The sequence below is a fragment of the Osmerus eperlanus genome, chromosome 24 (assembly GCF_963692335.1).
Source record: "Osmerus eperlanus chromosome 24, fOsmEpe2.1, whole genome shotgun sequence".
NCBI classification, from domain to species: Eukaryota; Metazoa; Chordata; class Actinopteri; order Osmeriformes; family Osmeridae; genus Osmerus; species Osmerus eperlanus.
Genome location: NC_085041.1, coordinates 8,635,109 through 8,661,791, shown reverse-complemented (window position 1 = coordinate 8,661,791; position 26,683 = coordinate 8,635,109). Strand labels below are relative to the sequence as shown.

The 26,683-nt window shown below is 43.0% G+C and overlaps 2 protein-coding genes across 2 annotated transcripts; one reads left to right on the top strand and one right to left on the bottom strand.

Annotated features, from left to right (window-relative positions):
• The first annotated feature begins 81 nt into the window (after nucleotides 1-81).
• LOC134011405 (chloride channel CLIC-like protein 1) lies at nucleotides 82-12,243 on the top strand. The gene is made up of 10 exons (XM_062451017.1): nucleotides 82-476; nucleotides 620-727; nucleotides 923-1,012; nucleotides 1,108-1,332; nucleotides 6,384-6,524; nucleotides 6,896-6,995; nucleotides 7,221-7,318; nucleotides 7,439-7,585; nucleotides 7,741-8,343; nucleotides 9,934-12,243. Exons 1-10 carry the CDS (start codon nucleotides 348-350, stop codon nucleotides 10,030-10,032), a joined length of 1,740 nt encoding a protein of 579 aa, XP_062307001.1. The 5' UTR covers nucleotides 82-347; the 3' UTR covers nucleotides 10,033-12,243.
• Nucleotides 12,244-12,652: 409 nt separating this feature from the next.
• On the bottom strand, nucleotides 12,653-25,229 carry LOC134011118 (cilia- and flagella-associated protein 70-like). Its single transcript, XM_062450586.1, has 26 exons — nucleotides 25,117-25,229; nucleotides 24,227-24,413; nucleotides 23,950-24,039; nucleotides 23,766-23,851; nucleotides 21,973-22,146; nucleotides 21,648-21,830; nucleotides 21,338-21,432; nucleotides 21,090-21,192; nucleotides 20,517-20,654; nucleotides 19,720-19,878; nucleotides 19,054-19,128; nucleotides 18,864-18,955; nucleotides 18,621-18,681; nucleotides 18,248-18,442; nucleotides 17,914-18,045; nucleotides 17,647-17,772; nucleotides 17,330-17,463; nucleotides 17,112-17,227; nucleotides 16,610-16,795; nucleotides 16,193-16,395; nucleotides 15,844-15,996; nucleotides 14,415-14,576; nucleotides 14,162-14,251; nucleotides 13,925-14,026; nucleotides 13,723-13,770; nucleotides 12,653-13,624 (listed from the first exon to the last, which is right to left on the bottom strand). Exons 1-26 carry the CDS (start codon nucleotides 25,177-25,179, stop codon nucleotides 13,544-13,546), a joined length of 3,234 nt encoding a protein of 1,077 aa, XP_062306570.1. The 5' UTR covers nucleotides 25,180-25,229; the 3' UTR covers nucleotides 12,653-13,543.
• Nucleotides 25,230-26,683: the final 1,454 nt, after the last annotated feature.

Genomic DNA, 26,683 nt, shown 5'->3' with positions numbered 1-26,683 from the left:
CACTCGCCCGTTAGCGCCCTCATATGGAACTAGAGTGGAACTGCAACCAGTTCAGAACCCGGAAGTTTAGACATTCTCTGGAGGTACGCAACAAAGCCACCCGGAAACAAAAACAAAACAAACTTGGGCTGCTGTAACGGCTATTTGAAAGGTGTACTTTCCTATTGATTTCCATGCTTTATGGCTAACTTATCAAATACATTTGATTAAACTATCATTTTTGTGAAGATGTATGCAAGTAATCGACAAGTGTTGTAGAACAGTACCAGTAGCCTAGACATATCCAGCTAGCTTGCTATAGTGGAGTGTGTTGTTAGCAAGTAAAGAGGTCCTCACAGTATTAGGCAATGCACATGGTTAGTGTTTTAGTGTGTAGCCTATGGTTGGTTGCAAAGGGGCAAGATGAGGAATGGATCGATCCGTACGATATGTTGAATTACGATGCAAGCACCAAGACAATGAAAAACCCAGCGGAGGTAAACTATTAGTTAGCAAATTGACTACAATGTACAGTATGTCCAGCCTAAATTATACTATAGTGGCTGTACCTTATATAATACATAAGTCACCTTACACCGTATTATCAACACGTCATTAATGTGTCCTTGATCATTTACAGCCAAAAAATTACGAATATGTGCCAACTAAAAGAAGAGATCACATCCAAGATTCTAATCAAATTGGCATTGCAGAGTGCAACATTAAAGTCCAGGGCCTACAGAGAGAGGTTAGTGAGGCTCTATTGTAGAACACGTTTGTCAATTATCCGTCTTGGATGAAGTTGACTATTCCCACTGTTAACGCCTTGGTTTTGGGTCATGGTTTGGTTTCAATACGGGGTTAAACGTAGCGACGAATAGAAATACAACGTGTCATCAACACGTCATGTTCTGTGATCCTCCTGTATTCGGCATCCTGACAGATTGCAGCGATCTCGCAGCAGCCTTCATGTCATCCTGTATTCAAGCGGTTCATCACCAAGCTCCTGAAGGAAATTCAAAGAGTAGGCCTTGTAAGTTCTGAAAAGTTCTACTGATCATTTCAAATAGTACATACATTTTACCCTTGTCTAATCTCCCTTTTCCCTTTATGTGTTTACTTCATCAGCCCAGTGACTCTGCCAGTGAAGTCTACTATGATGCTAAGGTGAAACTGTCTCATCAAGCCATGTCAGAGATCAAGACGCTTCTAGATGGCATTGAAAGCTGGAGAACGGGCGCACTGGATGATGCCCTCAGTCAGATCCTAGTGGATCTCAAACCTCATGACTATGAGGCCTGGAGGTGGCACTTTGAAGACACATTTGGTGTAGAGGTGTTTACAGTCATACAGGTGAAGTGTGTTTTATCTGTGAAGTGTGTTTTAAGTGTGTTCAGGTCATTATTCCTGAACGGCGAATCCAAGATGGCAGCATGTTAGTCCATGTCCTCATCAGTACTCAGTGTTGTCTGTTTTGTTTTTTTACTAATAAGTCTTTTAATTTTTACTTTAACTTTTCATACTGAACTTGAAAGCAAAGTATATACGTAGCGCTTTTGCACACCTTAATTGAGGAATAGGGGGCTTCCTGGATCATCTAATCGGGATACACTGCTCCAATCCTCGGAAAATCTCTCTTTCCCGGTCTCAAGAGCTTACTGCACCGTCACCTGCCTGGCGTCTCACGCCGGACTACGCCACCGCATCTCCTCCTCACCTCTCTACGCTCCAGCTCCTCTGCGCGCAGCTTGCTGCGTGTGCGCGAGCACACAGACACGCATTCGCCTCTCTTTCTCTGGATAGAGACAATGGCGCTTCTCATGGCGCTACTTTGTGCGCTGTGTTTGTGGGGCTTGGGAGCAAGCGATCGTACCTGGGTGAGTGCATCAAACAACGTCTACTGCCCGCCGGACATTGCTAATAGGGGCACTTGTTTCATGGCTGTAGTACACACCGTTAGCGCAGGATACAAACTTTTCAAGGAGTATGCTCAGAGACCTACCCCGCCTCCAAAACCTTCTGGCTTTAAATAACTACTTGGTGTGCTGTGAGAGGGCTAGTTCGGACTTTGGATATGAAACGTCTAAGGAATTGACATGTAATGTTGCTAAACAGAGATTGTTGATTGTTTTATTATTGCTTATATCTGGTAATGTGCAGCCTAACCCTGGCCCTGAGCTGCAGTGTATTCAGACGCCAGCTGACTTCATATCCTTGCCTGGTCTACATATTATGCATTTAAATGTGCGAAGCTTGTTACCAAAAATGGATATGTTTAGAATATGGGTCAAATCATTAGATGCTGACGTCATTGTGATATCCGAAACATGGCTTACAAAATCAATTATTGATGATGACATTAACTTGGTCCCCCGTGTCCCTCGGGGGCTCATGTGGGGGGTGCTCCGGGAGTACGGGGTACCGGACTCCCTGATCGGGGCTGTTCGGTCCCTGTACGACCGGTGCCAGAGTTTGGTCCGCATTGCCGGTAGTAAGTCAAACTTGTTCCCGGTGAGGGTTGGACTCCGCCAGGGCTGCCCTTTGTCACCGATTCTGTTCATAACTTATATGGACAGAATTTCTAGGCGCAGCCAGGGCGTTGAGGGGGTCCGGTTTGGGGACCTCAGGATCGGGTCGCTGCTTTTTGCGGATGATGTGGTCCTGTTGGCTTCATCGGGCCGTGACCTCCAGCTCTCACTGGAGCGGTTCACAACCGAATGCGAAGCGGCTGGGATGGGAATCAGCACCTCCAAATCTGAGGCCATGGTTATCGACCGGAAAAAGGTGGAGTGCAATCTCCGGGTCGGGGAGGAGATCTTGTCCCAAGCGGAGGAGTTCAAGTATCTCGGGGTCTTGTTCACGAGTGAGGGAAGGATGGAGCGCGAGATCGACAGGCGGATCGGTGCGGCGTCCGCAGTGATGCGGGCTCTGCATCGGTCCGTTGTGGTGAAGAAGGAGCTGAGTCGAAAGGCGAAGCTCTCTATTTACCAGTCGATCTACGTTCCTACCCTCACCTATGGTCACGAACTGTGGGTAGTGACCGAAAGAACGAGATCGCGAATACAAGCGGCCGAAATGAGTTTTCTCCGCAGGGTGTCCGGGCTCTCCCTTAGAGATAGGGTGAGAAGTTCGGTCATCCGGGAGGGGCTCAGAGTAGAACCGCTGCTCCTCCGCGTCGAGAGGGGCCAGTTGAGGTGGCTCGGGCATCTGATAAGGATGCCTCCTGGACGCCTCCCTGGTGAGGTGTTCTGGGCACGTCCCACTGGGAAGAGGCCCCGGGGAAGACCCAGGACACGCTGGAGGGACTATGTCTCTCGGCTGGCCTGGGAACGCCTCGGGGTCCCCCAGGAAGAGCTGGTGGAAGTGGCCGGGGAGAGGAAAGTCTGGGCCTCCCTGCTTAGGTTGCTGCCCCCGCGACCCGACCCCCGGACAAGCGGAAGATGATGGATGGATGGACATTAACTTGGATGGTTACAATGTTTATCGTGCTGACAGGGCAAAGAAAGGTGGAGGATATGCCTGTTATGTGAAATCAAAATTTGTTGTCAAGGTGGTTCTGTCTAAATCGATTTGCAAGCAGTTAGAGTTTCTTGCAGTGGATGTTGAAATTTCGAAGGGCCTTTGTATGGCCGTTGTTGGGTGTTATAGGCCTCCATCCGCTTCAAACGAGGCATTACAGTCGCTGATACACCTTATATCCCGACTAAATTATGGTGAAATTGTTTTAGCTGGAGATCTTAACTGGGACTGGCTTATGCCCGTGGCTAATGATTTTAAATCTTTTTGTGATTCTGTTCATCTTACCCAGTTAGTAAATTCACCAACTCGGCCAAATCCTAAGTGCCTTGAGAAGTCAACATTAATTGACTTGATTTTAACTAATGTTCCTCATAAATTCTCAGCTGCTGGTGTTTTCTGTAATGACTTAAGTGATCATTGTGTTGTTGCTGCTAGCAGGAACACTAAGGTCCCTAAATTAAAACCACATATCATTTATAAGAGGAATCTTAAACATTTTAATGAACAAGGGTTTTATCATGATTTGTTTAATTTTAATTGGAGGAGGATAGAGCTAATCCCTGATGTGGAAACTGCCTGGTCTTTTTTTAATGATGGTTTTACACAAATCATAAATATACACGCCCCTTTTAGGAAGTACAGAGTACAGGGACGGGAAAATCCCTGGTTCTCCGCTGATCTAGCAGACAGTATTCATGAGCGAAACCTAGCTTGGGCTAAGGCAAGAACAACAGGTTCTGCCACTGACTGGCTTGTGTTTAGGAAACTAAGAAACACATGTTCCTCTTTTATCAAGAAAGCAAAATCTGAATATTATTTGTCTATTACTACTGAAAATTTAAATGATCCGAGGAGATTCTGGAAAACTATAAAATCCCTCTCTGTGAGTAAGAACTCACACGTTTTACCTGTTTTTGTTATGAAGGACTCTGTCGCTGTTCATGACAAAATGGAGATACTGAATTGTTTCAACACACACTTCATTTCTTCTGGCTCTCTGTTTGACTCTTGTAGTCCAAGGTCTGTGAAACCTTGTACTGAGGTTCCAGTTTATACTGGTCAGCCTTTTAATTTTACACCACTTCCTGTGCAGGAAGTTCATAAAGCCTTAAAAAGCCTAGATCATAGGAAACCTGCAGGGCCTGATTGTATAGACCCTCACTTTTTGAAATTGGCTGCTGATTTTGTTGCAGAGCCACTTACATATATTTTTAATCTGACAATGAAATGGAAATCTGCCTTTGTTCTTCCACTGTTTAAAGGTGGTGACCCAGCTATTTTAAATAACTATAGGCCAATATCTAACTTATCTGTACTTGCTAAAATTCTTGAAACTCTTGTGAGCAAGCAGCTTAAGGAGTTCTTGTACAGCAATGCCATTTTATCACCCTACCAGTCAGGCTTTAGGAAAAAACATAGCACTATTACAGCTGCATTGAAAGTGGTCAATGACATTTGTGTTGCTCTTGATAAGAAGCAACATTGTGCGTCACTGTTTATTGATCTCTCCAAAGCATTTGACACAGTTGACCAGGATGTTTTAAGGCTGAGGCTCCTCAACTCAGGACTCTCGGAACAAGCGGTCGCTTGGTTCACGAGTTACCTTGAGAATAGGTCTCAGTGCATCCGATATGAGGGTCTATCCTCTGATATTGCTACCGTCTGTAAAGGGGTGCCACAACGATCGGTATTAGGTCCAGGTTTACTATTTATATAAATAATCTGGGCCATAATGTGGTGGACGCTAACTGTCACTTCTATGCGGATGACACTGTGATATATTGCTGTGCGTCAACTCTCGTGCAGGCAATCGATCTCCTGCAAAATGCTTTTAATGTTGTTCAAGATACCCTTTTTCGACTGAAACTTGTTTTAAATACAGATAAGACTAAACTTATGTTGTTTTCAAACAGTCGGAGTAGGCCGCAGAATATCCCTTCGGTGGTCACTCTTGAAGGGAGTGAAATAGAGGTCGTTGACTCTTATAAATATCTGGGTATTCTTATTGATGACTCCCTCACCTTTCAGCCACATGTACAGTACCTGGTGAAAAAGTTGAGGTTAAAACTGGGTTTTTATTTTCGAAATAAGCTGTGCTTTTCCAGTAATGTAAAAAAGTGATTAGTTGCTGCTACTTTTTTACCTGTGTTGGACTATGGTGATCTTCTTTATATGCATGCCTCTGCTAACTGTCTTCGTAGGGTGGACGCAGCTTACCATGCTTCTCTGCGGTTCATTACAAACTGTAAGGCTCTGACTCACCATTGTGAGTTATACTCTCGGGTAGGATGGCCACCCGTAGGCTCTCTCCTTGGTACACCCTTATTTATAAGGCAATCCTTGGTCTGCTCCCTAACTACCTGTGTGTTTGCATCAACCAGAGAAGTGTCGGACAATATTCTTTGCGATCTCTGGACTTTTTTATGCTCACTGTTCCAAATGCCAGAACGGAAATGGGAAAAAGGGCTTTTGGGTACTCTGCCCCCTCATTATGGAATATGTTGCAGAATGTTTTAAAGCTCAGGGAGCTAATATCACTGACTACTTTTAAATCTTGAATGAAAGAAATAGAGGCAGGTTCCCTAATATGTAAATGTTTCTTAAATTAACTCTACGTCACTGTTTCTTAGCTCTTAGCTTTTAGTTTCTTTTAACTTGTCTTGTTCTGTGTTTTTCTGTCTGTAACTCTGTTTTTTATGCTGCTGCCTGTCTTGGCCAGGTCTCCCTCGAAAAAGAGGTTTTAATCTCAATGGGACTTCCTGGTTAAATAAAGGTTATATATATCTGTCTGTGTGCGAAGGTGTTGTCTAAACTGTTTTGGGATTGACCAATCAATGTTAAGCTACTGATAATATCAATATGTCTTTTCAATTTTTCTCTTTCAGATGCTTGTCTGTGTGCTGATTATAGTGGCCATTATCTGTAGTGAGGTATGGTCTGTCATCTCTTGGTTTGTCCAGTTTAGGAGACTGTTTGCTATATGCTTCTTCATCAGTATTGGATGGAATTGGTTGTATCTGTACAAGGTGAGACACATTCCTTGGTTGCTAGGCCATTATATACAGCAGGGGTGCACAATTAGAATTCAAAGAGGTCAATTGACTAACATTTTCACCCCCCAAAGGTAGTATGGAGCGCTGTCTGTGACTTTCCCAGCTGCGCTGAGCCAGCGCAGTGTGTGTTCATTGAAAATAATGGTTGCTTCATCAGTATTTAACAATTATTTATTAGAAATTGTATCTAGTTCCAGATAGAACCTTCAATCGGTCTGCCAATTGTGCACCCCTGATATACAGTATTTATCACTATGTATAATGTATTAAGTGTCATCAAGAATTTGAGTAATTGAATACATCTATTGTTGTTTTTTCGTGTTGTTTCTCTCCCTACCTGTCAGATTGCTTTTGCGGAGCACCAAAACAACTTTGTAAAGATGGAGGGTTTCAATGAAAAGTGCTCTGGATTGAGAAAAATTGACTGGAGCGATAACTTGAAGGGTGACACATTGATGGGATTGCATACTGTTTTTGGAAAATTTAATTTTGAGATGCCCCTAATTAGATGATAGTTTTTTTTAATGCTACATGCATGTTTGTCAGTGCATACTGTATGTGTCTTAACCATCAATAGGCTTCCAAAGAATAAAGAGTTACCACATTAATGATTAGCGATGTATGTCAATACATTTAGAGAAATCAATGTATTTTCTGTCTTTTCTGCAGAGTGGTACAGAAGCACCTGGACACTTCAGGATGATCCCTGTAAGAAGTACTACGAAGTTGTCTATGTTAATCCAATCTTAATTGTACCTCCAACCAAGGTAATTAAGCCATAGGATTGGCCTCATCCAGGGTATTTCATTATTATAATGACAGTAGAGTAGGTAGATATGACTACACATAGGATATGACAGTATACACTTGTAATTTTTTCTATGCAGGCCATCTCTGTCACCATCACCACGTTCATCACGGAGCCATTGAAGCACATTGGCCAGGGTATTAGTGACTTTCTCAGAGCTCTCCTCAAGGACCTGCCAGTCACTCTGCAGATTCCAGTTCTTCTCACCATTGTGTTGTCGATCTTGGTATGGAAATGCCAAAACTGATTTCAAACATACTTGGTCGTAGACTACAGTGCACTCTACAGTATCCACAGTTTGCACAGTTACAAATCACTTGTTAATGTTTCTGCATTGAAATTCCATCAGTGAGTGATATATTTTATTTCAATTTTCTCAAGGTCTTCCTGTATGGCATTGTCCAAGCAGCCTTCCAGCACGGTATCCTCAGGCCACTGACAGGCCACCGCAGGGACCCCCCTCCTCCTGTATTGGGCCAGCAACAACCTGAGCCCCAACTCCAGCCTGCTCAACTGAGGGACCGTCTAGCTGAGGGGGATGCACCTCAACCTGCTCCTCATCCGGCTCCGGTACAGAGAAACAATCTTTGGCAAAGGAGGCCAAATAGGGTCCGAATGGAACCAGAGACTGTCTATGCAGAAAACCTCGGTCGGAGTGCTGACCAGCTGTTCAGTGATGATGATGTTGACTCACAGACACTGGAGAGTATCAGTGAGGCAGAACTTACCGAGGGGTTCTCCAACTCAGTGGAGAGTGACCCTACGACTGGGCAGGAAGTCCAGAAAGAGATGGAAGGAGCTACAGCGAGCAGCATAGTGAGGGACTTGCAGGTCAAAACCTCTCAGGCTAGGGCAAATGACTCTCAAACTAAAGTAAAAGCCAAGAAGGATGGTATTTCAGCTGATTCTCATCTCTCAGACAACCAAGCTAGGACGACGAATGAAGGACAACCCTCATTAACAGCACAAGGGAATGACGCACAGGTAAACATTAATTAACGTGTTATTTTTCAACCTTAAAGATCCTGTAAGGTGGAATTGAAAACGAGTTTTAAGTTCACCACACCACAGAAGAATGTGTTATTAACTACTCATCCAAATTCGAATGAAAAAAAACACCGACAAGTATGTTAAATTAGGCTTTGAAATCGTGAGATCAGCACTCTTCTCTGCTTGAGACTGTGGGGGCGTGTCGCTTGAAGGAGCTGAAGCTCCGCCCCTCGCTGCCTACCTATGACCCAGATAATGGACGCTACGTCAAGCCGAACAAAACAGTATAGAATTGTTCAATGACTGAAACATACATATGCATATAAATGAATTTTTCCCCTGAGTTGTAACACAGGAGTAAAAATGGACACCAGAGACAGCAGACAGTGAGCTCTCCAACTACTTCTAGCACATTAGCTACCATTTCACCAAAATACCATCATTCTAGACCGAGCAGCCTAATATCAAGTTAGCGGTTTGCACTAACTCATAGCAGAGATACCTCTGGAAAAGTTATCTAGTATAATTATAACAAGTACGCAGAATTGAGTGATGAACTGCTGGCAGCGGTGGATGGTCCAGGTGCGACCGGAGGAGGAACGGCCGGGAGGGCGATGCTCGGTACGGCTCCACGCTGCAAGAGAAGCTGTGTGTCCCTGAACCCCGTCTGTCTCTGGTCCATGTTAAAATGATCCGCCGTGAAATGGTCACTGCAGAGGCGGCTGTTGGAGTTTATCCGAAGCGTTCCATCAGCGTGGATTTTCACAAAATCTATCCACCTATTTTTCCTTTCCTCATCAATAGGGAAATTAAATAACGTTGCAGCGCAGCTGAAGTTCTTGCATCCAGGGAAGATGCAGTTGCGGGTGGAGGGAGACATCCTGAAGCTAGCTAGCTAGCTGATGTAGGCTACAATAACAGTACAGCAGGAGGAGCCATTCAGTGATCTGACGTAGATGGGTCAAAATGACGTAGAGTAATTTTTTGGCTCCCCCATTAAAACCTGATCTGAAAACGGTGCGACAAAGTTCAGTGCGACAAAGTTCGGTGCGACAAAGTTCAGTGCGACAAAGTTTTCGCGCTTTGCACATGCTTTCAGGAACTCATTTCACACGTATATACTGTACTGAGAAGCAAATCATGGAATTTGCTTTACAGGATCTTTAACTGAACTAAATAGGCTACTATGTTTACTATTATAGTCTTAGTAATGTACATATATGGTCCCCCCTTTGCTTGTTTAAATGCTACAGCATTGTACATGCATAAATGGAATGGTTATTCAGATGCTTCAGAAATTGGTAAATAAGAACTTGTTTGCTTCTTTGTCACTTCTCTCCATATACATCATATATTTTAAATCCCTTTGTGCCCTTTGTTTTCCTGGTCAATGTGCATGTTATCTCGACACTATTATAAAACTAGCTTTCCTGAAAACCTTTTATGTTCAATCATTACATTTTCTATTGTTGTTATTATTGTATTGACATCCTTGTGAATGACAAACCTTTACATTTGGTGGAGATTGTTGGGGTTGCTAGATAATTCTCACTAATATCCCTCTCTTCTAAATGTTCTTAATAGGTGCATGAGGCCTTAATTAAATCTTCAATCGTCACTGGACAACATATTGACACAATTGGATTGCCTGTACAAGAAACTGCGCCAACATCACAAGAGTGAACTTTGTTGTTCCTGCTAAAAGCAATATGGAATTTATCAGTGTGGGCTTCCGGGCTTTTATTTTAGTCTGACCTTTTTTCTTTTCTTTTTTAATGTGTAACATCTTATGGTTTTATCTGAAAGGTATTTGCCTGAGTTATTTGGAGTTGTATATCATGGAATGCTACAATTTGAGATATTTGATTATTGTGACTTTTTTTTGTTTTTGTGGCATATAATTAAAAAATATATATATATTATATAATTGTATTCGATTACAGATGTTTTTCTAACTAAATCTGTTGCATTGGTAATTATTAGTGCTGTCAGTTAAACGCGTTATTAACGGCGTTAGCGCAAACCCATTTTAACGGCATAAATTTTTTAATCGCGAGATTAACGTTCTTTTTGGCCTAGCAAACTTTGTAGTTTTTTTCACATGCTGTTGCAACAACTACTGACGTTAATAAACTACAACACCACACCGGATCTAGCTAGACCGGAAACAAAACAACAGGCACGCCGCACACACTTGTTTGGGCTTGCGAGCCGGCTAAAGAGTAGTAGGCTAACGTTACGTTGAGTGGATGGCGAGCGCGAGACGCCGAAATGGATGCCAATAAGATTCAGAATGGAAAGTTTATTTTAAAAAAGTTGCAAAATGGTTCCATTGACAAGACCTAAAGGCTTATATATGCTTCTGCGTTTTTCGAAAAACGGACACATGGGAACGCCCTCTTCTCCGAGGAACGCCCTCTACGAGCTCTCCGTCAGCCCTCGGAGAGCCCCGGAGAGCTCGACGTGCACCTCCTGAATTTTCTAACTATCCGTCGTGAGCGACGGAGAGCTACGGAGACCCCCTTGGCTGTGATTGGTCAGTATTAAGAATCGCTTGCGTCAGGGGCGGGGTTGCCGGGATAAACAGGACGAACAGAATCCTTTGACCGCCATTGCTGTAAGTTTTCACAATTCATATTTCAGCTAAACAGTACATGTAAATCTCGTCACATTAAAATGTGACGAGAAATGGGCAGTGTAGTTGCTGAAAATGTGCGTATTTTATTGATGAAACGGCTAATTTGTAAATTTGCTCCGACTTCTCGATAACCTAGGTAAATAAACACTCCACGACGATTTACAAAAAAACGTTGCGCCACCTACTCTTCTGGCGGTGAATTGTTTTCAGCACCCACAGCCTACGGAGAACCATAAACGCAGTCTATCCGTCCGTATCCGTGCGTATCCGTGCGCCCGCCCATCCGTAAACGGAGACGCAGAAGCATATTGCGGCCAAGCGATCTGTGCGTTTTGTCGTTGTGAACTCAGCTATCATCGCAGCACGTCACTTGATGGCCAAGCACACAGCTGATGGGAAGTCTCCGCCCCCTCGTCACAGCCAGTCGATTGCAATGTTGTTTTCAATTAAAAAAGAACATTTGCACTAAGCAAACCGATCCACTTTTCCATGTTGATAAGAGCATTAAAATGAGAAAAAAATATGGGACAAAAAGAAATCAAGGGACATTTAGAATAGATAAAAATGTGCGATTAATTGCGATTAATCGCGAGATAACTATGAGATTAATCGCGATTAAATATTTTTATTGTTTGACAGCACTATTAATTATTCACGTATTTGTGAAATAAGTGGAGAAATACTTAATAAATAAACTTTCCTCTTCAAAGGTTTGGCTTCATTAAAACCCATTTGTGATCTCCTTAGTATTCTAAAGTGTACAGTATGTTAGTTTACAGAACCAAGACTAGTGGCTTGTCCACATTTGTTTGTGCAAATAATTTAAGAATTCAGTTACAGACCACATATATAATGTATCTTTTCAGACAAACCATAGAGAAATTTCAAATGTTACTGTTGTGGAAGAAATTGCGATTTCCGGTGTGCTTACATTATTCACTAATCAATATAACTAGTCATTGGATACTAGTTAGTATGTTCTCATGTAAGCTTGCTATTAATAAGAGTAGAGGGTGTCTATGTGTCAGGGTTAATAGATGTTCGTGATCAGGAGAAAGTACTGGGTAAACGTCCTTGGTCATGACTACAAGGAGAGCGCCAACTATGATCTCTCTAGTCTGAGTGGTCATGTGTTGGGAGCTGTGAATCTCTTCCTCTGAGACTGTTGTAACGTCATTACTGCCTGACTGTCACTATCTATGTTTACATTCCTGTGCCCTATAAAAGATGGTCCTCCGGCTTTCAGAGCTGAGAGAGACATGATTGAGACCTAAGCCTGGTGTTGTGTGGTCATTTATTGTCAGAGGTCTGGTTTTCTCTCCCAATCTGCAGATTGATAATACTTATTAAAATCCAGAACTCAACTGAACTTAGTCACTCCGTTTATGAAGAGACGGACAAAACACTTTCTTCATCACTGTATAATTGTGTAGGCCTGCTTCCACCTTGTATGCTAAATCTTTACTGGAAGTGTTTACCAGGTATAGATATGCTTAGCTAGTCTTGTTATTCGCACAATGCATCCATAAAACTGCAGCTTTGCGTTTCTTCACCCCCGCAGTCGTTTGGTATGCAAATATGGCCATGGTTATTGTCGGTTAATAAATTGAGTTCAGAACCATTGTGTAAAAGCATTTTGACACTCAAGGCTCATATCTTTTCACTTCCTTCCCCACTTTATTGATCCTGAAGGAAATTCAAGATGTGACACTACTTCACAGCTACATTAACAATGAGTCAAAATTGTTTATCCTAATGCAGTTTAAGAACCTTCCATCAAAACGGTCACACTGCGTGATAACTGTGATGGCGTTCGCAACGTTACATATTTCAGGACATGCAAAATAAAAACTGACTAATTTGTTTACATATTGAACTATACTGGACCCACATATACTATGCTGTATTTGCCTTGAAACCTAAGACTGACTATACAAGCGTTCCAAGCAGGTCCGACTTATCAGGGGTCTCAGCTGTGTCTCAGGGCAATGACTGGTCTAGAATGGGAAGTACTGATGACATCACAGACTTTAAAGCTGTCTGTGATGTCATCTGTACTTGGCATATCTCGTTTCAGTTTATTCGTCTGTAGTCATGTCTTCAACAGCCTCCACCCCATTAAAGAGTTGACCAAGACATAGCACCACTAATCAATGATACATTTTATGTGAATAAATTCACACATACGTAACTTTAGAATATCATTGGGACTATTTGAGAAAACATTCCTCAATAACTATAACTACTGACTCTTTTATAAATATACGAATGCATAAAACTCGTTCTCCATATCCATTGTACTTTCTGTCCTGAACAACACAGTGTTTTGAAGTAGTTTGAGATGATCCCGAAATTAGGGACGATATGAAAATGGAATCGATTTATACTTGAACCTTTTGACAGCCTGAAAGCCATCTGTACGTCACGAGCATCGTAAGCATGCGTGTAAATGTAATGCCACCAGCAATTGATACATACAACAGTATATCTATTACAACAATACCAAGGCATATTAATAAGTATTTATGGTCTCCATTTTATGGTGCAGGGTCCTGTTCAGAAACTTGGATTTCCAAAACCAACAAGAGCTTGTAGCTCCTTAATCTCTTGCAAAACATACTCTTTCTGTAGTTTAAGCTGTGAGGTAGGGGGGAATTGTTTGTGTTGACAATTAGTATGTATGTACAAATTAGGAAACAACTTCAAGATTATGAGGGCACTGGGACAGGACATACCTTCACGGCATATTTGTAGGACTGCTCAGCCTCAGGTCTCCTTCCAGTCTGAAATACAAAAGCATCATACTCAATCATTAAGAAAATGTTGATATCAGGGTGTGATCTTTTTGATATATATAGTTAATCAGAGAAATCTCAAAGATTGAGCAGACAGCGTTGACACTCGAGTCTAGATGACAGGTTTTCACCCAGCACTCACCTGCAGACAGACAAGTGCCAGATAACCCCACACCTCGGAGTTCCCATTGTTTAAAATGTTAGCCTCGGTCAAGGCATCCTCTGCTTCTGTTAGCTCCCCTAGCTATGAGGATCCATATTCCCATACAAACCCAGGCATACACACACAAACACACATATACAAATATATAAGGTTTACTCAAAGATAATAAGTGTGTGATTGAATATACCTAAGCATAAGTAAGTATGTTTTTGTTACCCGGTAACAAGCGATGCCCAGTCCAAGCCAGGTGAGACAAGATGGAGTGCTCATGCAGGCACGTAAATATGTCCTTTTTGCCATCTCATACTACAAATGGATTTAAACAGATGGGTTTTACTTATGATAAAAACAACAGATGAGGATACAGCAAAACAATGATTATCCCGATTCCCGAACTACCTCATAGTTAAGTTACTTAACCATCTCACTGGTTGGCGTGTGTGTTTGTGTGTGACCCTGCCCATCTCACCTTTGCCTCCTCAAGGTATATTGAGCCCAGGCGCAGGTAGATGGGATGTGTGTCTGAGGCATCCACCACAAAGTCCAGGGTCCTCTCATAGCACTCCTGAGCCTTCCTGTGCTCCCCAGTTTGGTAATTCAGGTGACCATACAGAGCCCACACGTCTGGGTCCTGTAAAGAAGGGGAACCATCAGGAGAGAGATTACAGTTGAACATTTGATTGATTTGGCAAACCCATGCGTGGTGTGCTTGCAGGCACTGAATGGACATCCCCCACGATCTCTGGTGAGTCTAGGTTTACTTAAAATGATCATTATTCATTTATTAAAAAAAGAGCACATAAATATCAAAAGTAGATGCTCCGGAGGCCTGTCCCATAAAGGCCGCTCAAAAAAGCTGGACTGGTCAAACCTGACTTGAATTAGCTTAACAAGTCAAGCGGGGCTAAACCGGGTCCATAAAGGCCAATTTTGGTTCACGCAATCCTACTAATTCAAGTCAGATTTAAGTAGTCAAGCTAATTGCGCGTGCACCCTATTCTTAAGCAGCCCGAGAGGTAGAACATGGATCATACCGATCCACCATGGCAAAAAGCAATGCACATAGCCACGTGACTTCTTCCAGAAAGAACGTTCCCTTTAAGCCGTGTACTATGACAGCTCCCTCATCCACTTCATCAAAATAAAATGACATGCCATGATTGACGTGAACGATAGGCTACGTAGGTTGAGGTCCATTTTTATAGACCTTTACTTCATTGATTAAAAAAACAGACATTCTCTAAACACATCTAAATGGACTTTTTTGACATTGTTTTAAATAAATAGCCTACTTATAATCAATACATTATCCGTTATACGTTTTTGTGTCGGGAAAATGGAGGATAGATGTATGGATTTGCAATTGTAGTCTACTGTTAACAATTATCTAGCTATGATAATTATACTCAGATAACTTAGATTGAGATAGAGGCCTATGCCGGATGCCTAAACATTTGAAATCAAAAACTACCATATAGCCATACGTTTAACGTAGGCTATGGTGTGTATCAAATCATTGTTCATCATTGTTTAATGCATTAGGCTAAATGTTGTAGCCTATGTATTTAAGTTGATTTTCTATAAATGTAGCCTACATATTGAACTGAGGGAGAATGAGAAAATGAGAATGTCCGTGGTAAATCATCGTTTTCCAGTTGGGTCAGGGTTACAGGAACGTCTGCAACAACACGGGCTAAGCCTGACAGTTAGCCTGCCCCTGACCAGGCTAGTTTCGAAGCATAAGTTGCCATAGTAACTGACTTCGAACTACGTTGAGCTGGCTTTATGGAACCGAATGAACTAGAAATGAGTCCGACTAACTGACATAAGTTTGGCTTATTCTGTAAACTCGCTTTATGGAACAGGCCTCTGGTCTGTTGGTTGTTTGTGATTGGCACCTGGAAGCTGTCATTGAGCGCCTCCTGCAGGCTGAGCTGGGCACCGCTGTACTCTGCCCTCAGCAGCTGCAGCCTGGCCATGGCCAGGTGATAGGAGCTACTCAGGCCCCCCTCTGGACACAGCAGTTCCTGGGCCAGAGCCCGCTGAGCCATCTGCACCCACAGTATATGCAGACACACACACAGTATACACATACACACATACAGTATGCACATACACACACAAATATATTTAAATGAATGGATCTGACGTTATGTTGTATGTTCTGGCTATGGTTATATTGTCACATACATTCTGCCATGTTGCATTTGAAAGAGACAAATTCGACCAGTAGCTCAGACTGCTGACCTGTAGAGTGTTGTTCTGCAACAGGAACTGGACTGTCTCCATGTAGATGGTGGAGTTGAGTCTGGTGGGCGTGGCTACCAGTCTGGCTGTGGCCAGCTCAGGGTCCACCCCTCCATTAAAGTCCTCCCCAGACCTGTTTCCCTGGCTGCTCTGAGAGCCAGGCACCCCACTCCCACTGCCTCCATCTCCATCCCTCTCTCCATCTGCAGAGGAACAGCCCCAGTCACACACGGTGCATTAACATTTGACATTGTATCCATTCAAAACATGCTTTTATCCAAAGTGATCAAATAATAATGCAAACAAATAATGCATATAAAACATACAGCAGAAGATCAAGGTTCAGAAGTGCAGAGTTCTACAGTAACTACAGTTCTGAAATGCTCAGCTCTGCCTCTGTCTTTTTCTTAAGCTCACCTGTCCTGTTGGCCCTGGGGGACTCTGGCACAGCCTGCTCTGGTTCCTCCTCCCCGACAGGCCCTGCCTCTCCAGTGTCTGGTCTGCACGGTGGAGTAACCACCAGGCAGGCCCGCTGCTGCTTGCTGGCCTCCAGGAACGCCATCTCCGCCTGGATGGGGTTGTCCTGGCTCAGGTAGAACAAGCCTGGACACACACACACAAACGCGCACACACACACGAACCACAAACCAGTCAAGCAAAGATTGTTAATAACGCTTAGAAAATAAAAAAAAAAGATTCCAAAAAGGTGTCCCTGTGGAGTGTCAGGTAGAACAAATTGGTTCTAGCTGGTTGATGAAATAGTTACAGTATTTATGTATGTGGAACCATAGGGTTTTATGGAACAATCGTTACGGTTTTAGTGTTCACACAATAGTTTTACCTCTTCTTTTTAAGAGTGGATGCTTCACAGAGTTGTGTGTGTGTCCTTCAAAGAGGATGCGTGCATGTGTGCTCTCACCAAACAGAGTCCAAGCCACCACACTGGTGGGGTCGACGCACGTGGCTCTCTCAAAGAAGATCTCTGCCTCCTCGTGGCGCTCACCCATCTCTGCCAGGACCCCACACATCATCAAGCTGCAGGGTGGAAACACTATTAGCCAATACCAGATGGGTGAACATTCCCAGCTCCGCAGCAGCGGCAGCATTGCTAAAGCCATAGGCCCCCACTCTGCTCACCTGGGCAGGTGTGCCTGGTCTATGGACACAGCATAGTGGAAGCACTCCTCAGCCTTCAGGTAGTCAGCACTCAGCATGTAGAATGCCCCGTAGTCAAACCAGTGTGATGGGTTATTGCGCTCTCGAGTCAGCTGCTGTACAGTCAGAAGAACACCCAGAAGACAACATCATTCGGGTGAGAAAATATCAGAAAATGCCCACTGATACACCAGGAGGTTCACTGGACAGAATGGTGAATCAACCCATGTGGTATTATGATGAATACGTTTGAAGAGGGTGTTGGCAGCGTGTTCATGCCAGAGTCAGTGGTAGTGCACCTCCTGGTAGTACTGAGAAGCCAGCTGGTAGTCTCCGCTCAGCTGAGCCTCCCTGGCAAAGTGCCTCAGCTGGGCACAGTCTAGCTGCGGGCGAGGCTGGCTCTCCTGGGCATCCACTGATAGGGTCTGGAGACGGGGAAACAAGTGCAAGGAAAAAAGTGAGAGAGAAAGAACTCGATGGATTACAAACATGATGTGGCACAAGGCTGGTTTGCTACTGTCTCTGTGGACACATCTAAGGTGGTGACGGTGGTAGGTGTGTTTTGCCTTGTTGAGAGCCACGTGCATCTCATCCACCAGGAACACATGGAGCTGGCTGAGGAATGCCTGGAGCTGCTCAGGGTCAGTGAAGGCCTCAGTTCTCAGCATCTTCTCCCGTACAATCTTCACCACAGAGTACTGAGAAACGCACACAGACACACAAACAGTAAGAACAAATGGAAGAAATGCTTCCACTATGTTTCTTTCATTTCATAAATATTTTTCATGATTGAACCTCTTTTTAAACATAAGAGTCTATAATTAAACCCTGCTTTTTAAAGGTGGCTTAGAAAGACCAAAAGAGCGAAAAAACGAACAAAAACATCCCCACATCTCTCACCTTCATCTGCTCTTTGAAAGCAAAGAACTTTCCAGAGTAGTTGAGCTCTCCCAGGAGCTGAGTCTTGCGCTCTTCCTGTGCATTTGGATCCAGCGGCTTGCCTCCGGGCAGGAAGGCAGGTCCAAACAGCTGCTTGTACTGCTCCAGAACCTGGCCCGCCACACTGGCAATCTGGCTGTGGTACCCCTGGATGGCCTAAGACACAACTGCAGTCAGAACTCGTCATTCCTGCACACCAGCAGGAGGAAGTCGAAAGACATGTAGTAGCTGGCAAATGGCCACAAGGTGTCGTCGACACAGCAAAGTGAATAGACAAGTGTGCTAACGTCATGGTGATTGGATTGAGTTATTGTGAAGTGTGTGTTGTGATTACTCTCTCTGCTCCAGCAGGTCTGCGAGTCAGGGGGGGTCTGGGAGGAAGCAGCTCCTTCACCCTGTCAATAGACAGACAGAACCATTTTGTCTCTCTTCTGACTATTCCTCACTTCCCTTCCACACTTACAGTTACTGTTCTGAGTACAGTAACGAGGCAGTACCAATCATTATGATTAACACATATGACCTCTTACACCCCTCAATCCTTTCAATCTCAGACGGTACAGCCACAGTACTGTACCTTTGAGCTAGCTCCTCAGGCGGTCTCTTGGGCACCAAGGGCTTCTCCAGAGCTATTTCGATGATTATGTAGGTTCTGGAGTCTGCATACATCTGCACACATAGATCGAGGAGTGTGGAGGGTTCTGAGATAATGAAACTTGACCTGTAGTGAGATCCTTCTCAGTGACAGTGGCATTGATCCCACTCACCTGGCCCTCCACGTTGACCTGTGGCTCCACCTCGGTCACACTCTCAGCTGTAGTAGGCTTCACCGTAGCCCCTGGCTGATATCACAACACAGCAGGCATCACTACTACAATCACTACAGTTTTGTTTGGGAGATGTTATGGGGGCAAGGGAGAGGGTGCACAGGGCTGATTTTCGCAGGATTTTTTAAGCTGTTTCTATTCAGAGTGTGATCCTGGATCGTTGAAGACAGTTATAGGCAGTTGCATATACAGTTGGGGAGCAGAAAAATCTGGCCTTTGATTCAATTCTACGATAAAGCACAATTCGAAATAACCATTTCTATTGCAGTTGGTGGGGTGGCTGTGTGCTCCTCTCTGCCTCTGTCTGCTGCGCCTCCACAGGGAGCCGGTGAGGGGCAGATGAGCTAACGAGATGATTCACCATCCTCTGATGGAGCCACAAGCTATTGCTGTTACTGATAATTGCTTTGGGAAGCAGCTTCTGTACCGCGGAACCGGATTCAATCAGATGGGCAATCCGGCTCTGATCTAAGACAGACCACTGGCACAGGCGGCCTTTGTCGGCCCTGCCAGAGCCTACTTTGATAAGTGCTGTGCTATGTGAGTCACACTGTAACTAAGAGCAAGGGTTGCATTCAGGACTGCTTTCTTGGCAGCTGGCCTTACTTTTTTGGGAGATTCCTTGGTGTCCTTCCCGCCCTTGAGGTTGTCGAAGGTCTTGCTGGGGGCGGCCTTGCAGGACCCCACGGACGAAGGAGCTCGGCCTCTTCCCTGCGTGGCGGGGGCCCTGGCGCTCTCCTTCAGAACGCTGACATTGCGCTTAGCCTTTGAAACACACAAGGTCACATAGGTGATAACTGGGAAAACGGGGCGAGGGGCCGCTCCATGTTGCCAAGGACACAGCCTGCCGCAGAGCTAAGAGGCATTTTGTGGAGATCGTTAGAGCATCAGAGCACTTATGACGGATTTCAGCGAGGTAGAGGTCAAGAGACTGAAAAAACTGATTATGATCAAAGTGCTGGAACGACACAGGGAACAAAATACTCTCAAGAGACCAGAGCCCACAGTACGGTGGAAACAACTGCGATAAATGGACCCTTGAGATAGTTGCACATCGCGGTTTGTATTGTTATATTACTATATTTCTGTATATGATGTTTTATGAACAAAGTCTAAAATGTTCCTTTTGAGAGCAATTCCAAGTTGTAATGTAGCAATTTAAAAAAGAAAAATATATATATTTTTTAAGAATTATGAATCAAATATCCTCAAAAACACCCTTGAACAAATTTGGACAGAACCGAACTGACATGCTCCTCTGACTAAGTACTACTGCCCCTCTTCCTCTCCATACCTGCTGTACTGTACTGTCACAGTAACAGCACCAGTAATACGTTCCGTCTTGAAGTGATTTCATCCATGTCTGCCTGCAAGCTTGCTTTCCCTTGTGTGTCTGACCTCACCTTAGCTAGCAGCTCAGAGTCGTAGAAGGGGTAGAGACGGTAAGCTCCTCGGATACGTCTCGCCCCGGGATACAATAGAGGGGCCATGTCGACGTAAGCCACACCGTGGAAGGAGATCTGGGACTCATCCTCAGCTTGCTAACACACAAACACAGAGGCGGCTATTTAGTTGTATTCTTGTAAATACACAACAGAGGACAAGGATCATACTGCTATGCCTAGCACCACACTATCTGAGACCACCTGGACTCATCTATGCAGTCTCTGGTTACCAACTTCTGAGACATTGTGCAGAAACAGTAATCAGAGTAGTCTTAGGTTGTGATGGTCCCATACAGACAGACTCATCAGATCCAGTTAAGATTACATTTGTTCAGATCTTCTCTTGACGCTCTGTGATGCTTAATTATGCTCTGTGAGACTCTATGATGCTCTGTGATGCTGAATTATGCTCTGTGAGGCTCTAGGATGCTTTATGATGATCTGTGAGGCTTTGTGATGCTGAATGATGCTCTGTGAGGTTATATGATGTTCTGTAATCTTCTTGGTGGCTTTTTGCTTGTGACATCTCACCGTTGCCGGTTTTCCAGGTTTTCCTCCCTTCGGGGCTCCAGCCTGCATGGACCTCATGACCTCCACCGGCCACAGTCGACTCTTCCCTATCCTACGGGTCAAGCTGAGCAAGGCAGGAAAGAGAAGAGCGTTGGTGAGTTGAAGGATAGCCACACTTCATTTTTATATATGTTGCATATGTCGAAAGCAGAGATCTCAATGGAGTTTAGCTGATCTCAACAGGGTGCAGCTGCTGAAGTCCATCTCACCAGACAGCACCCCCTGCATCCAGGAAGCAGCGTCGCTCCGTGTCCCAGCTTACTCTCTTTTTGTTAGTCTCAGCGTCAATACGGAAATCTCTATCCTAGGAAACACAAGGACAGTGATAAAGAAAAGGGATTAATTGACTATAAATCTTAATGCTTCACTTGCACAACCCGACTGGTACTGTATAATTTATTTGAAGGGTCTCTGAATTATTAGTATGAGACGTTTTATATTTTTAGGAAGTAAAATGTAGTCAAATGTATTTCCTTTTATATGGTTCTAGGTAACACCTCGGTATGTAGGTTAGAGTACCTCTATGCTGGTCAGGTCTCCATCCTCCAGCTCGATGGGGTCTCCCTCAATGGACAACGCTGGGATGAACTGAGCTCCAGGCGCCAACAGGGGCCCCAGAGGCCACTTCCTGGGCCTGCCTACAGTTTCTCTCTCTCCACCTACTTTCAGTAACCCGTTGGAAAACCACAATGTTTCCTCTTTCTATGAAGAAACAAAACATATGTGCACACATGGTATTTAAATCATATTTAAAGTTAAAAAGCACCATTGTGGCCTGAACAGTAGTTTACTATGTTGATAGGAGCTTCATCATTGAATGAAGATGACATAATGTCTCTCTTACCTCGGCTGTGAGGGGTATCTGCAGTGCAGCCACATAGTCGGACCCCAAAGCAGGGTTCCATACTTCCGGGATGGAGTAGGCTGCCTCCACCGTCACCTTCAACAGGTTGGATTCTGACAGTTGGACAACAGAGAGCAGAGGCTCTGGCACACAGATGATCACATCTAAAGATGGCTGGGTACCAAGCAGAAAGGGGCAGAGAAATCACAGACAAGCTCTTGTACAGAAAAGATACATTCATAATAACCATTCATTGTGTCCTGTTGTGATTATACACAACACATCCTATAGAATTGCTGGGTGTGAGGTTAAGAAGCTTGATAATAATAATAATAATAATGGATTTTATTTGTATAGTACACTTTAAAATACAAAGAGGTCTCAAGGTGCTTAACATGATATAGACAATCACAACAACAATAGTACAAACTAATAGAAGTGCTTATGAAGTGCAGAAAATAGGATAATATAAAATACAAAAAGATAATACATAAAAAATAATTAATAATATTATAATGAGATCGAATAATATGTATTTAAAAACTGTAAATACATTTTATCTATTTAATTTTGGACAGAGCAATTAAAACAATGCATTCTAAACAGTTGATGTTAAAGTTTCAGAATCAGACAACTTTTGTTGTCTGATCCCAGCAATATTATAGGCATGAAATTTAATGTCAAAGGCACAGATTAACATACATAGGTCAATACATAATACATAAAAACTAAAGCAAAAATAATAATAATAATAAAAAACATATAAATAAAGCATTGTTATATAAATAATTGAGTTTAAAATAATGTAACAGTCCTGACCAATGACTAAAGTCAGCGTTTAAAAGCCTGACAGTGGAAGTAATTAAATACTTTTAGTGCAGTGGTTTGTTTTCCTAAGGGCGCCAGCCAGAAGGTGAATTCACTGTACAGAACATGGTGAGGTGACTGATAACTTGTTTTGCTTTCTGGGCCACCTGTTTCTCCCAGGGAGCCCAAGTCTCTTTGCTGGGTTCCAGATATCGTATAGCAGGTTTTCACAATAGCATTTAGGCTCTGCTTGTCCTTAACCCTTGTGTTATCTTCGGGTCGTTCTGACCCATCAGTCATTGTGACCCACCGTCGTATTGCGACAACTTTACCGCATACAAAAACAAAGTGAAGCATTTTCTTTTAACCGTTGGGCTGTCTCAGACCCCCCACATTGCGAAGGTTAAAAGAAAATTATTTTAATTTGTTTTTGTATTGGGTAAAATTGGGTAAACACAACGATGGTTCGTTATGAACCTTTGGGTCATGTGACCCGAAGGCAGCACGAGGGTTAACAGACAACACATTTAACTGGCAAATACATGAGAAAGTGAAAAGACTTTAAAAGATTGATAAAAAATTACATAAAATAGTATCACAGCACAGACACTAATAGTTCTGCATTAAGTAAATTATTTGCGGTCTACGCTTAACAACCGACTCTGTTCGAATCCAGATACTTATATGTTGAGTCCAGACACTTATGTGTCGACAATTTGAACGTCTTTGCCATGTATAATGCTGATTATTGGTTTGTTACTATTCTGCCTGAAAGGTCTAGGAATGTATCATCACACCATCTGACGAAGGCAGGTCGGTCACAACAATGATCTGACTGACCGCCACAAGCCCAGAAGAAAAGACAAAAGGTTGTCTCTCTAATGGTACTGTAATGATTTTTCGTTTCCTATACAGACCAAATGGTATGGCAGGCCGAAGTGTGTGTGTGTGTGTGTGTGTGTGTGCGTGTGAGGGGGAGGGGGTACCTTACTGCTGCCTTCCTGGTAAGCAACCTCGGCAGATGAACCAGGGGTGGGATGGAGTAGCACAGTGGATGAGATGCTGCACTGACCTTAAGAAGGGGAGAGGACAAGCATGTCAGAATAAATGCACAATCAAGTCTTCTGGGAAGATGTGCTTGGAATAGAGACTATGTTATTCTCTTCTCACCATGCAAAAGAGGCAGCAGATCGACAACAGCTTGACCTACGACTGCAGTCTTCTCTTTCTTTTCCTTGGGAAGGATCTCAATCACTGTCACTATAGCACCCATGAGAGAGAAAAGTGTGTGTGTGGGGGTGTAGGTGTCAGTGAATAGTGAAATGATGAAATGTATATATATATTTAAAATCGAATTTCATACTGTACTATCACTGTTTTACGTAACAGTTGAGTGTACAGCTAATTGCTGTACAATCAATAGCCAGGACAATAACAGTTATCTCACGTATGACTGGTTTATGTGCCATATCATCCAATGTGTCAGCAGCCTCTGAACACTCAAAGCTGCAGGTAAAGTTGTAATTTACTCCCAGGTCCACGGACGCATCAAGCTTCTGGGAATCCCCCAGGACTTGGCCATTGAATTCGGCACGGACAAAGTTGAGGAAAGACTCGTTGGGCTTGTTGCCCTTCTGCAAAAGAAAAATGTAATCAGTTTACTCTAGGAAACACAATCGTTTACAGTACTTTTAGCTAAACTAGCTGTAGAATTGTAATTGTCAAATAAATATCGACAATAATTAACTTTCGTTTGTTTAAGCATTATTTAAGCATTACATCGTAGAATTATATATGTATTAATTAGCATTACAGTTGATAATTATTAATATATTTATATAATTTGTTTAGGCCCTTAAAAAAACTCAATCCAAACGTTTGACACTAAAATGAAATAAATACGATATCTGTGGGCGTCGCAAGACTGTAATAATGCGACCAATCATTTAGTTATTTTTAGAGTCATTGGTTTGGACCTGGACACTAAAAGCAGTTCCTTTTTCAACGGTTAAAAGTTTGAGCTACAGTACAGTACAGTACAGTACACTTGAAGCTAAGAAACTAAGCTAGCTGGAAAAGGTTTAACGATGCATTAAAAACTAAGCAGATAATAATTAACGTACACAAACACAAATAAGGTTAGAGCTATATTATGTTTTTGTTTTGTTTTCAGGTTTGCGTTTTTGCCAGAAGTTCCTTGCTACTGTAGGCTAACAGTGGACTGCCTACTAGTATACGTGGTAGTCAGGCACTTGACACTCAGTTACACAAACATGTAGCTACTGTAATTCCCACTATAGCAGCCCTTCTGCGCTGGTCATGCCATGGATGCCTTACCAGATTATTACCACGCGAAACTGTAATTTGCACAGGTATTGCTTTGTCTACAAATGGCTCCATATTAAATTATGAACTCCACAAATATGTCAGTTGTCAAGAAGTTGTATGAATGGCAAAAGTCAGTTACACAGCCAGGCAGAAACATCAGCGTCTCGTTTCCATAGCAACGAAGCTGAATATCGCGAGAGCGAGACACAACATCGGCATAGAGTCTGAAAAGTGTATCTGTCCCAGTGTGAAGGGATGAAAACCATATATATGTCTATGATGAAAACTACCCCAAACAATATTTTGAAGTTTGACTCATTAATTAAGCAGTTACAGTGGAGTCACATTCTGACGGCTGCTACTGTAGCCTACTTATAATATACGGTGACCTCTCTGAGGTATTGGCTCTGTGATGACTCCAAATAAGAAAACGTGTCCAGATTAGTGTGGAGGGATGACATAACTACCCCAAACAATATTTTGAAAGCTGAATATCGCGAGAGCGAGACACAACATCGGCATAGAGTCTGAAAAGTGTATCTGTCCCAGTGTGAAGGGATGAAAACTACCCCAAACAATATTTTGAAGTTTAACTCCTTTATTAAGCAGTTACAGTGGGTCCGGGTCACATATTCTGACAACGTACCCAATGTGCTGGTCAATTAAATATTTAGTTATTTCTTTTCTTTACAGTAGAATATGATTATTTAAAGTTGTAAATGTAGGTCTAGGTCTAGGTTTTAGGTAGGTTATTACAAAGTTAACTTGTGCATGCAGTCACAAATAAATACGTGTTTAGAAACATTTCAGAGAAAATGTACCTTAATATATTTTATTTACTTTCAGATAAACATGTTACGTTACTATGCCTGAGGTGGTTGGTCACCAGCGGTTTACTCTTTCTCCTTAGGAAGCAATAACAAACCGCGAAAAATAATACATCTTGCACCCGTGGATGTAATGTATTAATGTCATAGATTGTCATATAAACTGAAAAAATGATCTGAAACTGAAAAAAAAGATTTGAAGCCGTAAAAAAAAATTCGCTTTGAATCCTATCTGTTTCCTCTTCTGAGCCTATGCAGGTCACGTGAAAAACGATCCAAAGATCCGTATCCGAAGACCCAATCAAAATGAACGAATCGTTTCTGTTTTTGCTACCAGTACTGAGCCTATGCAGGTCACGTGAAAAACGTTCCAAAGACTCGTACCCGGCAGATGAACGAATCGTTCCTCCCAACCGTGTCTTCGGATCAATGTTTCGTCTTTTGACAACCGGGTCTTCAGATCAATGATTCGTTCATCTGCCGGGTATGAGTCTTTGGATCATTTTTCACGTGACCTGCATAGGCTCAGTACTGGTAACTAGAGGAAACAGAAACGATTCGTTCAATTTGACTGGGTCTTCGGATACGGATCTTTGGATCATTTTCCATGTGACCTGCATAGGCTCAGAAGAGGAAACAGAAAGGATTTGTTTAGTTCACTTTCGCGTGACTAGGTTAAGACGTGAATAATATTCGTTCACAAGTAATAATTACAGGGTTTGTTATTTTCACTTTTTTTGTACTTTACT

What these genes read in the sequence shown, in the direction of transcription:
- LOC134011405 (XM_062451017.1), top strand. Translation starts at nt 348, where the DNA reads ATGCACATGGTTAGTGTTTTAGTGTGTAGCCTATGGTTGGTTGCAAAG. An exon ending in CAATGAAAAACCCAGCGGAG is followed by an intron (nt 477 to 619) that starts GTAAACTATTAG and finishes GATCATTTACAG; the next exon opens with CCAAAAAATTACGAATATGT. An exon ending in TCCAGGGCCTACAGAGAGAG is followed by an intron (nt 728 to 922) that starts GTTAGTGAGGCT and finishes GCATCCTGACAG; the next exon opens with ATTGCAGCGATCTCGCAGCA.
- LOC134011118 (XM_062450586.1), bottom strand. Translation starts at nt 25,179, where the DNA reads ATGGAGCCATTTGTAGACAAAGCAATACCTGTGCAAATTACAGTTTCG. An exon ending in CTTTCAAAGAGCAGATGAAG is followed by an intron (nt 18,046 to 18,247) that starts GTGAGAGATGTG and finishes TGCGTTTCTCAG; the next exon opens with TACTCTGTGGTGAAGATTGT. An exon ending in CCTACAAATATGCCGTGAAG is followed by an intron (nt 13,625 to 13,722) that starts GTATGTCCTGTC and finishes CCTACCTCACAG; the next exon opens with CTTAAACTACAGAAAGAGTA.